The sequence below is a fragment of the Podarcis gaigeae genome (genome assembly GCF_964106915.1).
Source record: "Podarcis gaigeae genome assembly, chromosome: 16".
NCBI lineage: Eukaryota > Metazoa > Chordata > Lepidosauria > Squamata > Lacertidae > Podarcis > Podarcis gaigeae.
In genome coordinates, this window is record NC_139693.1 from 15,897,620 (window position 1) to 15,908,968 (window position 11,349).

At 49.5% G+C, this 11,349-nt stretch overlaps 1 protein-coding gene across 3 annotated transcripts; it reads right to left on the reverse strand.

Annotated features, from left to right (window-relative positions):
* Positions 1-28: 28 nt before the first annotated feature.
* Positions 29-10,361, reverse strand: GPHA2 (glycoprotein hormone subunit alpha 2). Of its 3 annotated transcripts, none has more exons than XM_083716569.1 (4): positions 10,147-10,361; positions 4,142-4,252; positions 2,926-3,110; positions 29-502 (listed from the first exon to the last, which is right to left on the reverse strand). In XM_083716569.1, exons 1-4 carry the CDS (start codon positions 10,271-10,273, stop codon positions 401-403), a joined length of 525 nt encoding a protein of 174 aa, XP_083572695.1. In that variant the 5' UTR covers positions 10,274-10,361; the 3' UTR covers positions 29-400. The 3 variants fall into 3 exon arrangements, with proteins under 3 accessions (XP_083572695.1, XP_083572694.1, XP_083572696.1); XM_083716568.1 differs by lacking the exon at positions 10,147-10,361 and adding an exon at positions 6,049-6,315; XM_083716570.1 differs by lacking the exon at positions 10,147-10,361 and having other exon boundaries at positions 4,142-4,321.
* Positions 10,362-11,349: the final 988 nt, after the last annotated feature.

An 11,349-nucleotide genomic window follows, 5' to 3' on the forward strand; every position in this document is an offset into this window, starting at 1 on the left:
AACGGTGAAAAGAGCTGGGAGAAGCATGGTTGTGGTTTTATATTTATTTTATTTCGTTGCATTTATATCCTCCTTGTTTCCACAAAAGGTTTCTTCTGCCTGCTTGCGTTTGTGACTTGTGGGGCAGAGCCCCCACAAGGGGGGGGGGGAGTGGCCCCAGCCTCTCCCGCCACTGCAGTCTTCAGGCTAGTTGAGTTCTCTAGTTTGCCAAGTATGTAAGGAGGCAATATTTGGGGGATGTGGTAGGTGCCAGCATGGCTTTTCAGGCAGCTGCCCCCTGGGCCACATCCTTGAATTAAGCAAACTCTGGTTGGGAGAGGGGAAGGGGGAGACCAGGGTAGTGAGAGCTGGCAATTGATAGCATAGAAAGGCCGCAAGCAGGGATGGGACCGCCGACTCCCTAATATCTGGAGAGGCGGCACACGTCACACTGGCAAGTCTTTGCTGTGAAGACTTCTATGGTCTCGGGCCGGGTAGCCCCACAACGCAGATGCACCTTAATCTGTAGGAGAAAAAAAAGAGCAGAGGATGGTATGTTTAGCCAGGAGAAGACAAAGAGATCTTCAACTATCTAAAGGGCTGTCATATGGAAGATGGAGCAAGCTTGTTTTCTGCTGCTCCAGAGGGGAGGACCTGAACATACGGATTCAAATGAAGAAGAGAAGAAGAAGAATTTGGATTTAATATCCCGCTTTATCATTACTTTGAGGAGTCTCAAAGCGGCTAACATTCTCCTTTCCCTTCCTCCCCCACAACAAACACTCTGTGAGGTGAGTGGGGCTGAGAGACTTCAGAGAAGTGTGACTAGCCCAAGGTCACCCAGCAGCTGCAGGTGGAGGAGCGGGGAAGCGAACCCAGTTCACCAGATTATGAATCTACCACTCTTAACCACTACACCACACTGGCTCTGACACGGAAAGAGATCTCAACTAAACAATAGGAAGAACTTTTCTGACAATAAGAGCTGTACTTTGGAAGGTGGTGGACTCTCCTTCACTGATGGTTAAGCAGAAGTTGGATGGTCGTTGGTCAGGGATTATTTAGCTGTGATTCCTGCCTTACACTGGGTTGGTCGTGGATTAACCCTTGGAGGTATCCTTCGAATTCTACAGTTCTAGGATTGTAGAATCCTAGAATTGTATTAGGAAGGGATCCTGACAATGATCCAGTCCAACCCTGTGCTTTGAAGGACTATGTAGCTGTCTCATACGGGGATCAAATCTGCAATCTTGGCATTTTCAGCACCATGCTGTGGGAGCCTGGCTTTTCCTGCTCTGACCGCCCACTTCAGACCCTTTTCTAACCAGGCCTTTGCCATGTTATGCTCACTTTCAGCACCGTGCAGAGGTTCGTGAGCTCCAACCTACCCCTTTCTCTAGATTCTCGTATACGGGGAAAGGGCCATTACTCAGCGGCAGAGTATCTGCCTTGCAAGCAGAATGTCCCGGTTTCAATCCCCGCTGGCATCTCCCGGGAGGGCTGGGAGAGATTCCTGCCTGAAATCCCAGAGAGCTGCTGCCAGTCAGTGTAGACAACACTAAGCTAAATGAACCAATGGGTCTGACTTGGTGCCTATCATTCTCTCCACCTCCACTGGCTGAACCAACCAAACAGGAGGGGCTGGGGCCACCACCACACTTTCCATCACCACATTGCTAGTTATAGGAACATAAGAAGAGCTGGCTGGATCAGGCCAAAGGGGTCCCATCTGGTCCAGCATCCTGTTCTCACAGGGGCCAACCAGATGTCATTCGGAAACCCACAAGCAGGACCCCCGAGCACAAGAGCCCTCTCCCCTCCTGTGGCTTCCAGCAACTGGTATTCAAAAGCATTGCTGCCCCAACAGTGCCAGCAGACTCTCCAGGTTTCCCTATTTTCCAGGGATAGTCTCAGATTTACAGAAGCTGTTGCAGTTTCTGATTTGATCTCAGAATGTCCTGCTTTTCCTGTTTTCAGCGGAGAAATATTGGATGGTATGGAATTATGCAAATCCAGAGCCGAGGAGATAAAAGTAACTACAGCCTTTAGAAGACATCTGAAGGCAGTCCTGTATGGGGAAGTTTAAAAAAAAATGTTCAATGTTTTGTTTTTATTTTTTAATATGTTGGAAGCTGCTCAGAGTGGCTGGGGCAACCCAGTCAGCAGTGGCGTAGCGGGGGTGCAGGGGGGGCCGGCCACACCGGGCGCAACATCTGGGGGTTAGGGTTAGGGGGCGCAAATCCACGGGTTAGGGGGCGCAAATCCACGGGTTAGGGGGCGCAAATCCACGGGTTAGGGGGCACAAATTACTTGCCTTGCCCCGGGTGCTGACAACCCACGCTACGCCACTGCCAGTCAGACAGGCAGAGTATAAATAACAAATTATTATTATTTCATCAGACAAATATTGGAGGGTATGCAGTGGAGGCAGAGCCCGGACACTGAGGTCCAGCTCCGAGTGCCTTCTGGCGGTTCCCTCACTGCGAGAAGTGAGGTTACAGGGAACCAGGCAGAGGGCCTTCTCCGTTGTGGTGCCTGCCCTGTGGAATGTCCTCCCAGCAGATGTCAAGGCAATAAGCAACTATTTTACTTTTAAAAGACAACTTCCCTGTTTAGGGAGGTTTTTAATTTTTGATGCTGTATTGTTTTTAATATTCGGTTGGAAGCCGCCCAGAGTGGCTGGGGAAACCCAGCCAGATGGACGGGGTATAAATAATAAATTATTATAATTATTCTTATTATTAGCCAGAGCATAGCTAGAAGCCACCAATAGCCTTATTCTCCATGGATTTGCCCAATCCTCTTTTAAAGCCATCCAGGTTGGTGAGCATCCTGCGGCAGTGAGTTCCGCAGTTAACTCTGTGTTTGCATGAAGCAACCACCATCAAACCGGTTGCAGGGTGTGTATAAGTTCCAGTTACTTAGATGGGTGTCTGTTTCACTCACCTTCTGCATCTTGGCGATGGTGCAGCACTGGGAGACGGACGTGATGTTGTGCTTGAAGTTGCTGGCCAGGAGGACGGAGTACTTGGAGGGGAAGGCGCTGGATTCGCAGTAGCCCACGCAGGCTTGGACCGTTTGCCTGCTGCGGCAGCTCCCTCGGGGGTCACTCTTGATGGTCACGCTGAAAGCTGGGAGAGGAGGAGGAAGAGCAGGGCAATCGTGGGTGGGCAGCAAAAGAGGACACATGACATTTTCGCAAATATAATAAATCCACCCAGAAGGAAATTTTACCCCTGAAAAAGAGGACGTCCGGAGGGGGGGGGGGGAGGACAACACATGGCAACCCTAAAAACATGCCAAAGGAAGGAATGCTTTTGCTTTAGAACAGGGCTGGGGTTCTCCATCTCGTCCAGGGCCAGATGCGGCCCCCTCTGGCCCCCAGTCTCCCTACCGCCCACTCCACCCCACACAGCAGTTAGGCTCAATACAATGGGTATTCCCAACCCCTGTTTTAAAAAGAAGGGGGAAGGGGCTTTTATTGGCCTATGGGTCATAACATTCCTGTTGTTTGAGGTTTTTTAAAAAACAAAATCTCAAATTCTTAAGATATACTCTCTATTATTTTCTTTTGGGGTGGGGGAAATCTTATCGTGAACCTATCCACCAAGCATGGATTCTAAATAATTGGTGATGATCCAGGATGATCCAAAAACCTGCTTTGACAATTAAAAAAAAGGCAAGAGTTTCCAGTTTTGTTTTGTTGTCTCCTGCCTTCCCAGGCTGAGATCCTTGCATCTCCAGCAGGGCTCAAATCCCTGGAAGGTCTCTCATTTTGTGGGTCTTTGATTCTGAACCCACTGCTTCTGAAAGGCTTTGGATTGGTATCACTGTTGCATTGATCTATGTAATTACCTAGCTTTGCTGGAGCCAGCCCATAACTTTTATTATAGAATCCTAGAATTGTAGAGTTGGGAGGGACCCCCCCAAGGATCATCTAGTCCAACCCCCCCCCCAAGGCAGGATTTGCAGCGAATTGAGCAAGACTCCTGGGAGCGCTGGACGCCAGGTCCTACAGGTGTAAGAAGTGAACAAGGCTGGGTGTCTCAGCAAGGGCCCAGACACCTTCCCTCCCCACTGCTTCTTTGCGGAGACCGACAGTCCCCTGCTGAGGACTGGCTGCTTCCCCCCCCCCCACTAACCCCCAAGCCCTGCAGCTCACGATGGAGGTGGCAACCGACTCCAGGGGTGGCTTCATAAGTCCAGCAGCCTGTGGCCAGCAGCACCGAGAGGATGGTGGCAGAGAGGAGAGTTGGCATGGCCTCTGGGGTCTCTGAAAGAGAGAGGCTTGGCATTGGCAGATACACAAGGCAACATCTCTCTGTGTGTGTGTGTGTGTGTGAGAGAGAGAGAGAGAGAGAGAGAGAGAGAGAGCGAGCGCACATGCACAAAAACAACACACATAGGACTGTTGGGTGAGACGGGACTACCCAAAAGTCATCAACCCCCTGAAATGCAGAAATCACAGCTAAAGAATCCCTGGCAGATGGCCATCTAATCTCTTTTTAAAAAACTGCAAGCAGTGGCGTAGCGTGGGGGGTGCAGGGGGGGACGGCCGCACCGGGCGCAACATCTGGGGTTAGGGCAAATCCACGGGTTAGGGGGCGCAAATCCACGGGTTAGGGGGCGCAAATTACTTGCCTTGCCCCGGGTGCTGACAACCCACGCTACGCCACTGACTGCAAGGAAGGAGAGTCCACTACCTTCCGAGGAAGCCCATTCCACTGTCAAACAGCTCGGAAGGCTCTTCCTAATGTTTACATGGAATTTCCTTCCTTGCCATTTGAATCTGTTGCTCCCTTGGAGCAGCAGAAAACAAGCTTGCTCCATCCTCCATGGAACAGCCCTTCAGATATCTGAAGACGTCTATCCTATCCCCCTCCGTCTTCTCTGGTTGTGGCATCATCGAAGCCACCTGCCTCCCTCCAAATGCTTTGGACTGCAAACTCCCACCACCCCCAGCCAACATGGCCATTTTGAACTACAACTCCCAGTCGTCTTGGCCAAGGCTGATGGGAGTTGTAGATTTCTCCCAGATGTTTCGGACTAAAGTTTTTAAAAACTGCAACAGCTGCTGGCAATGACCTGCTTGAGATGTCTCAGCAACCTATTTGCAGCATCAAGTCCCCTGCCCCACCCTCTCCAGCTCTATTTGCGCACCAATCAATTGGGACGTGCCATTTGCAGATCGTGTTGAGTGTGCAAAGTGGTTTTGAACAAAAGAACTTGTTTGCTGGATCAGGCCAGTGGCCCACCTAGTCCAGTATCCTGTTCTTAGAGTGGCCAACCAGATGCCTGTGGGAAACCAGCAACTCTCAACTGGTATTCAGAAGCATTTTTTGCTGTGGAGGCAGAGCATAGCCAATGTAGCTAGTAGCCATCGATACCCCCATGAATCTGTCTAATCCTCTTTTAAAGCTGTCTAGGTTGCTGGCCTTCACTGACTCCTGTGGCAGGGAGTTCCATAGTTAAACTACATTGAAAGTACAGTGGTACCTGGGGCTAAGAACTTAATTCATTCTGGAGGTCCATTCTTAACCTGAAACTGTTCTTAACCTGAGGTACCACTTTAGCTAATGGGGCCTCCCGCTGCCACCACACAATTTCTGTTCTCATCCTGAAGCAAAGTGATAATTTGTTTGAAAAAATTTCTCTTTAACGATGTAAGTGGGAGCGGGAGACGTGAGGGAGTCCAAGAAGTTATGAAACTTTGTTACGACACAAGTAATGTTGTTTATTGCTTATGTTTTATTTTTAAATTTTTTAAATAAATATTTTATTAAAAAAAAAACAAAGTTCTTAACCTGAGGTACTATTTCTGGGTTAGTGGAGTCTGTAACCTGAAGTGTCTGTGACCTGAAGCGTATATAACCCGAGGTACCACTGTAGTGGATAAAGTTAAGCTTTATTTTGCAACCTTTATCCCTTGCAGCATCACTCCAAGGCTGACTGTGACTTGCCCAAAATCCCAGCTTCTGCCTGCGGGTCAGTTTGCATCACCCAGATCTCTTCTATCCTTGCAAACTGTCCTCTGAGTCCGAACCAGCCCCCATGTGCGCATGCACTTACCTGCAGAGCTTGATGGAATTATTCCAGCAGGCCAACAAAGCAGACTTTGACTTGTCTCTAGTCCCAAGAGGTGTCTGTATCTCAGGTGGCTGCCTCTCCTCTTCACCTGAGCTCTTTCCTTTTTAAGCTCCCACCTCCCTTGTCTCCCCACCCACTTCATCTTGACAGGGAGAAGTAAAGCGGTGCCACTCACGCAGCAGCCCGCCCGTCTGCCAAAACCGAAGCCCCGCTGAAACCCAAGCGCCACAACTTGTCTGCCCTTCAAAGTTCCTGGGATGATTGTGCTGTTCTGGGCCCTGCTGCCTTGCAGTAACCGAGCCCACAGCTGGCTAGCTAGACTTCCCCAAACACCTGCAATCTGCCCCCAACATAGAATATCTGCCCAAGAAAAAGCACAGAATGTGGGGGGAGCCTTGGCTGAGGTGTGGCCCATTTAGTCCAGCATCCTATTCTCACAGTGGCCCACCCACAAGGGAAACATACCACCAGCAGGATTTGAGCACAAGAGCCCTCCCCTCTCCTGCAGCTTCCAGCAACTGGTATTCAGAAGCATTTCCTGCCTCTGACCATGACGTTGGTGGCCATTCACTGCCTCCTGTGGCAGTGAGTTCCATAGTTTAGCAATGTAATGAGTGAGTTTCATTGGAGGTCCACTAACTCCAGTATTATCTCCTCCTGGCAATATGACATTCTCTGACAGCCCCCTTGGCACTCGTCAAGGCCTTGTTCTCCCCCCCTTCAAATTTAAATCAAGTTTTTATGGGGGGTGGCTGTCCCGGGGAGGGTGTTGCCTATTCCTTCCTTTCTTTCATTTATGTTGGGGTGTGTTTAGGTGTATTGCAGAGAGGTTCTGAGCACAGCCAGTCTTTTTTCTGCTGCAGAATAAGCATTTTGCCATGCCCACCACAACTCTCAAATGTGGCCCCGGAACCCAGGAAGGTAGAGGACTTTAAGGCAGGGGATCAGGGCTGGAAAGCTGGAATTCTCTCAGCCTTGGATAGAGGCAAATCTTCCCTTTGTTCATCATGCTCTGACCTGGATAGCTCACTTGGTTAGAGCATGGTGCTGATAATGCCAAGGTTGCAAGTTCGAATCCCTGTATGGGACAGCTGCATATTCCTGCATTGCAGGGGGTTGGACTAGATGATCCTCAGGGTCCCTTCCAATTCTACGATTCTAGGATATGTGAGCGTAAGGAGATAGGTGGGTGGATTGGCTGAGATTGGGCCAAGGGGCATCAGTGGCTGTCGCCCAACCGGCCCACCTCCTTCTAGGGAAACTGCCCAATGGGGACAGTAGGCAAAGGCTCATAGCTCAGTGGAAGTGCTTTGAAGGCACCAGGTTCAATCCTCACTGGCATATCCAGGGAGGGCTGGGAGAGAGAAGAGCTGCTGCCAGTCAGAGTAGGCAATACAGAACTAGATGGACCAATGGTTTGGCACAGGGCATGGCAGCTTCCTCCTGTTCTTGTGCTGGGAATCAGAAAGGAGATTGGGCTGAAGGTGTTCAAGTGACCAGAAAGGGAAACCGCTGCGGGCCAAGCTCTGTGATCTGAGCTAGCGGGTAGGCGCCAAGGCAGCCCGTTTCCTTGCCAAGGGGCCTGACAGTCTTCTGGCTCTTATGTGTGCTAAGTGGGTAATTCTGTTGCTTCGGCAAAGATGCAATCGCCCTTTCAAGCGGTGCTTTATCCAGTTTGGCGCGGAGGTTATTCCAGGACACAAGGCTCTTGCTCCACCCAGGAGGACCCTTGCAGAGATGCCACTGGATTGTGACTACCAGGTCTGCAGCCACATTTATTTATTGAATATATATGCCCTCCTTCTCTCCTAAGGGGCAGAGGGCATCAAACAAGAAGTGATGAAATAATACTAATAAAAACAATCCCAGTACAGGTGCAGACGAGAGTCGAGATCCACACTTAAAAGGCTCGTTGGGAGAGGAAGGTCTTCAGTAGGTGCTGGAAAAAATGACAAAGATGGTGCCTAAGACAGTGAATAGTTCCCAAAGCGAGGGTACCACACCCTGGGCGGCAGTGAAATTCCCTGGGTGGGTGGGTGGGGGGCTCTCTAAGAAGCAAGGGGGCAGCAAGAGGTGCTAGAAGCAGGAACATATGTAGGCTCCCTTGCACCCTTGGCAAGGAGATGTTGGTCATTTGGAGAAGCGAAGGAGCACATGGCAAAGCAGGTGGGCTCCTAGCTACTCCCAGCCAGAGTGGAGAGGCACAATTTTGTGCCCCCGCCCCCAGTTCTGGGCCTGCGCCCTTGTGGGGGGGGGTGTCAACCTTTCCAACTCCTGCCTAGAAGTATGAATGACTATAAGGCTTTGAAAAGCTGGTATTATCAGTGCATCAGGTTAATCCGTTTGGTGGAATTTACTTGGATTTTGTACAAATGTGCAATTAAATTGTTCCTGATTTGAATGTTATTGAGTTATTGTCTTCCTAGGTGGTTCATGCAAGATACTATTCCAAATCATGCTTTTTATAGGGTAGGGTAAGGGGGCACGGGGGATGAGTCTATGAAACCGAGGGGCAGCGGCTGGAAAAAGTTTGGAATCCACTGCTCTAGGAAGTCGCCTTCTACTAGGTCAGACGCTTGGTCTGTTGTTGTTGTTGTTTAGTCGTTTAGTCGTGTCCGACTCTTTGTGACCCCATGGACCAGAGCACGCCGGGCACTCCTGTCTTCCACTGCCTCCCGCAGTTTGGTCAAACTTATGCTGGTAGCTTCGAGAACACTGTCCAACCATCCCGTCCTCTGTCATCCCCTTCTCCTTGTGCTCTCAATCTTTCCCAACATCAGGGTCTTTTCCAGGGAGTCTTCTCTTCTCATGAGGAGGCCAAAGTATTGGAGCCTCAGCTTCACGATCTGTCCTTCCAGTGAGCAGTCAGGGCTGATTTCCTTAAGAATGGGGAGGTTTGATCTTCTTGCAGTCCATGGGACTCTCAAGAGTCTCCTCCAGCACCAGAATTCAAAAGCATCAGTTCTTCGGTGATCAGCCTTCTTTATGGTCCAGCTTTCACTTGGTCTAGCCAACTCCAATATTGTCTGAACTGACAGGCAGCAGATCAGGCAGAGGCCATTCCCATCAATTCCTACCAGATCTTTTGAACTGGAGATACTGGGACTTGAACCAGTGACCTTATGCATGCCGAGTCTGTGTTCTTCTGCCATTGAGCTATGACCTTCCCTAAATGAATTGTCTCTTTGTTCATTTATAAATTTAATAAATAAATAAAATTTGTAGCCCATTCAATCTTCTTTTTGTATCTTGCTGGGGCATTTCAGGGACATGTTAAGGGTATCGCAAGCATAACTGGAGTCAAACTGGAATCCTTTAACTGCCAAGAGAAGCTGCCTTCATGGACCATGTTGGTCCCCCTACCTCTGTATTGCCTGCTCTGACTGGCAGCATTTATCTAATATTCGGGCAGGGAAAAAGTCTGTATGCAGAGATTGTGCTCTGTCATTGGCATGAGACTTTACTGCTAAGTATACATGCTAAGTATACATGTATAGGGACGTGGGTGGCGCTGTGGGTTAAACCACAGAGCCTAGGACTTGCCGATCAGAAGGATGGCGTTTCGAATCCCCGCCATGACGGGGTGAGCTCCCGTTGCTCGGTCCCTGCTCCTGCCAACCTAGCAGTTCGAAAGCACGTCAAAGTGCAAGTAGATAAATAAGTACCGCTCTGATGGGAAGGTAAACGTTGTTTCCGTGCGCTGCTCTGCTTCGCCAGAAGCGGCTTAGTCATGCTGGCCACATGACCTGGAAGCTGTATGCCGGCTCCCTCGGCCAATAAAGCGAGATGAGCGCCACAGCTCCAGAGTCAGCCACGACTGGACCTAATGGTCAGGGGTCCCTTTACCTTTTTATACATGCTTTAACAAGCACTGCAGCGGTGAATTGCATTCATGCATCCAGATTTCAAGTCCAACTCTGCTTTGCCCAGTAACTGGCTTCCCTTGGTGGGGCAGAAAATCAGTGCTGCGCACCAGCCATCTAGGTCCAGTGGCTTGCCTTTTCGGCCTTGGTGGAGGCTGGGCTCTTCAGCCAGACAAGGCAGTTCCTCCTCCTTCTCTTCTTGGGAGTTTCCACTCACCTGCCCTGGGCGAGAGAAGACTTGCTCTATCCAGCTGAAGAACGGGAGACTGAAGGGCCTTTGTGTGCCAGAGAGGCTTGCCCCGCTTTTTCCACAGTGCCTCCAGAGCAAAAGATAAGTCACCCATTGTTTGGTTCCTTGAGCGCCTCTGATGGAATTGCTCAGTCAGAAAAGCTGAAGGGTGTCAAATCCACAAATCCGCTGGTTCCAAAACTGCCTGAAGGGAAGAAAGGGCAGAGTGCTGCAAGAACATCAGAACATCTCAATTACATGCATGCATCTCTCTCTCTCTCTCTCTCTCTCTCTCTCTCTTCCAAAGGCCAGGAGAGTGCTCAACCACGGCACTTTAAAAGTGGGTGCTACTGTCCCATGGGGGGATTACCTGGGGGCGCAAGGGGGTGGCAGGAGGGGGGTCTGGAAGTATAAATGACTATCAGACTTTGAAAAACTGTCCTGATTCTTCTGACATTCCACTTCATTGGATCCAGTAGCATGCCCTCCAATATTTCTCAGATGAAAATGGTGATGTTCTATTCCATTATTATTATTATTATTATTACCCTATCAATCTGACTGGGTTGCCCCAGCCACTCTGGGCAGCTTTCAAAACACACACACACACACACACACACACACACACACACACACACACAATAAAACATTAAAAGAACTATACAGTGGTACCTCAGTTTACAGACTTAATCTGTTCCGGAAGTCCATTCTTAAACCGAAACCGTTCTTAAACCGAGGTGCACTTTCTCTAATGAGGCCTCCCACCAACAGTGCCTTTCCACGATTCGGATTCCGTTCTTAGACTGAGGTAAAGTTCTCAAATCAAGACACTATTTCCAGTTTTGAGGAGTTTGTAAACCAAATTGTTCTTAAACCGGACTGTTCTTAAACTGAGGTACCACTGTACAGGGTTGCCTTCAGACGTCTTCTAAAGGTTGTATAGTTACTTATCTGCTTGGCTTGGGGGTTGCATAACTCCATACCCTCCAACGTTTCTCCAATGAAAATAGGAATGTCCTAAGGAAATGCGGGACGTTTCAGGATCAAATAAGAAACACGAATAGCTTCTGTAAATCCGGGACTGCCCCTGGAAAATAGGGACACTTGGAGGGTCTGTAGTAGGAGAGGCAATGATTAGAAATGTTTCTTTGTAAGAAAATGGCCATAGCTGCTGGTCAGTTAAGTGCTTCT

What these genes read in the sequence shown, in the direction of transcription:
- GPHA2 (XM_083716568.1), bottom strand. Translation starts at nt 6,208, where the DNA reads ATGAAGTGGGTGGGGAGACAAGGGAGGTGGGAGCTTAAAAAGGAAAGA. An exon ending in AATTCCATCAAGCTCTGCAG is followed by an intron (nt 4,253 to 6,048) that starts GTAAGTGCATGC and finishes TCTCTCTTTCAG; the next exon opens with AGACCCCAGAGGCCATGCCA. An exon ending in AGTCGGTTGCCACCTCCATC is followed by an intron (nt 3,111 to 4,141) that starts GTGAGCTGCAGG and finishes CTCCTCTCCCAG; the next exon opens with CTTTCAGCGTGACCATCAAG.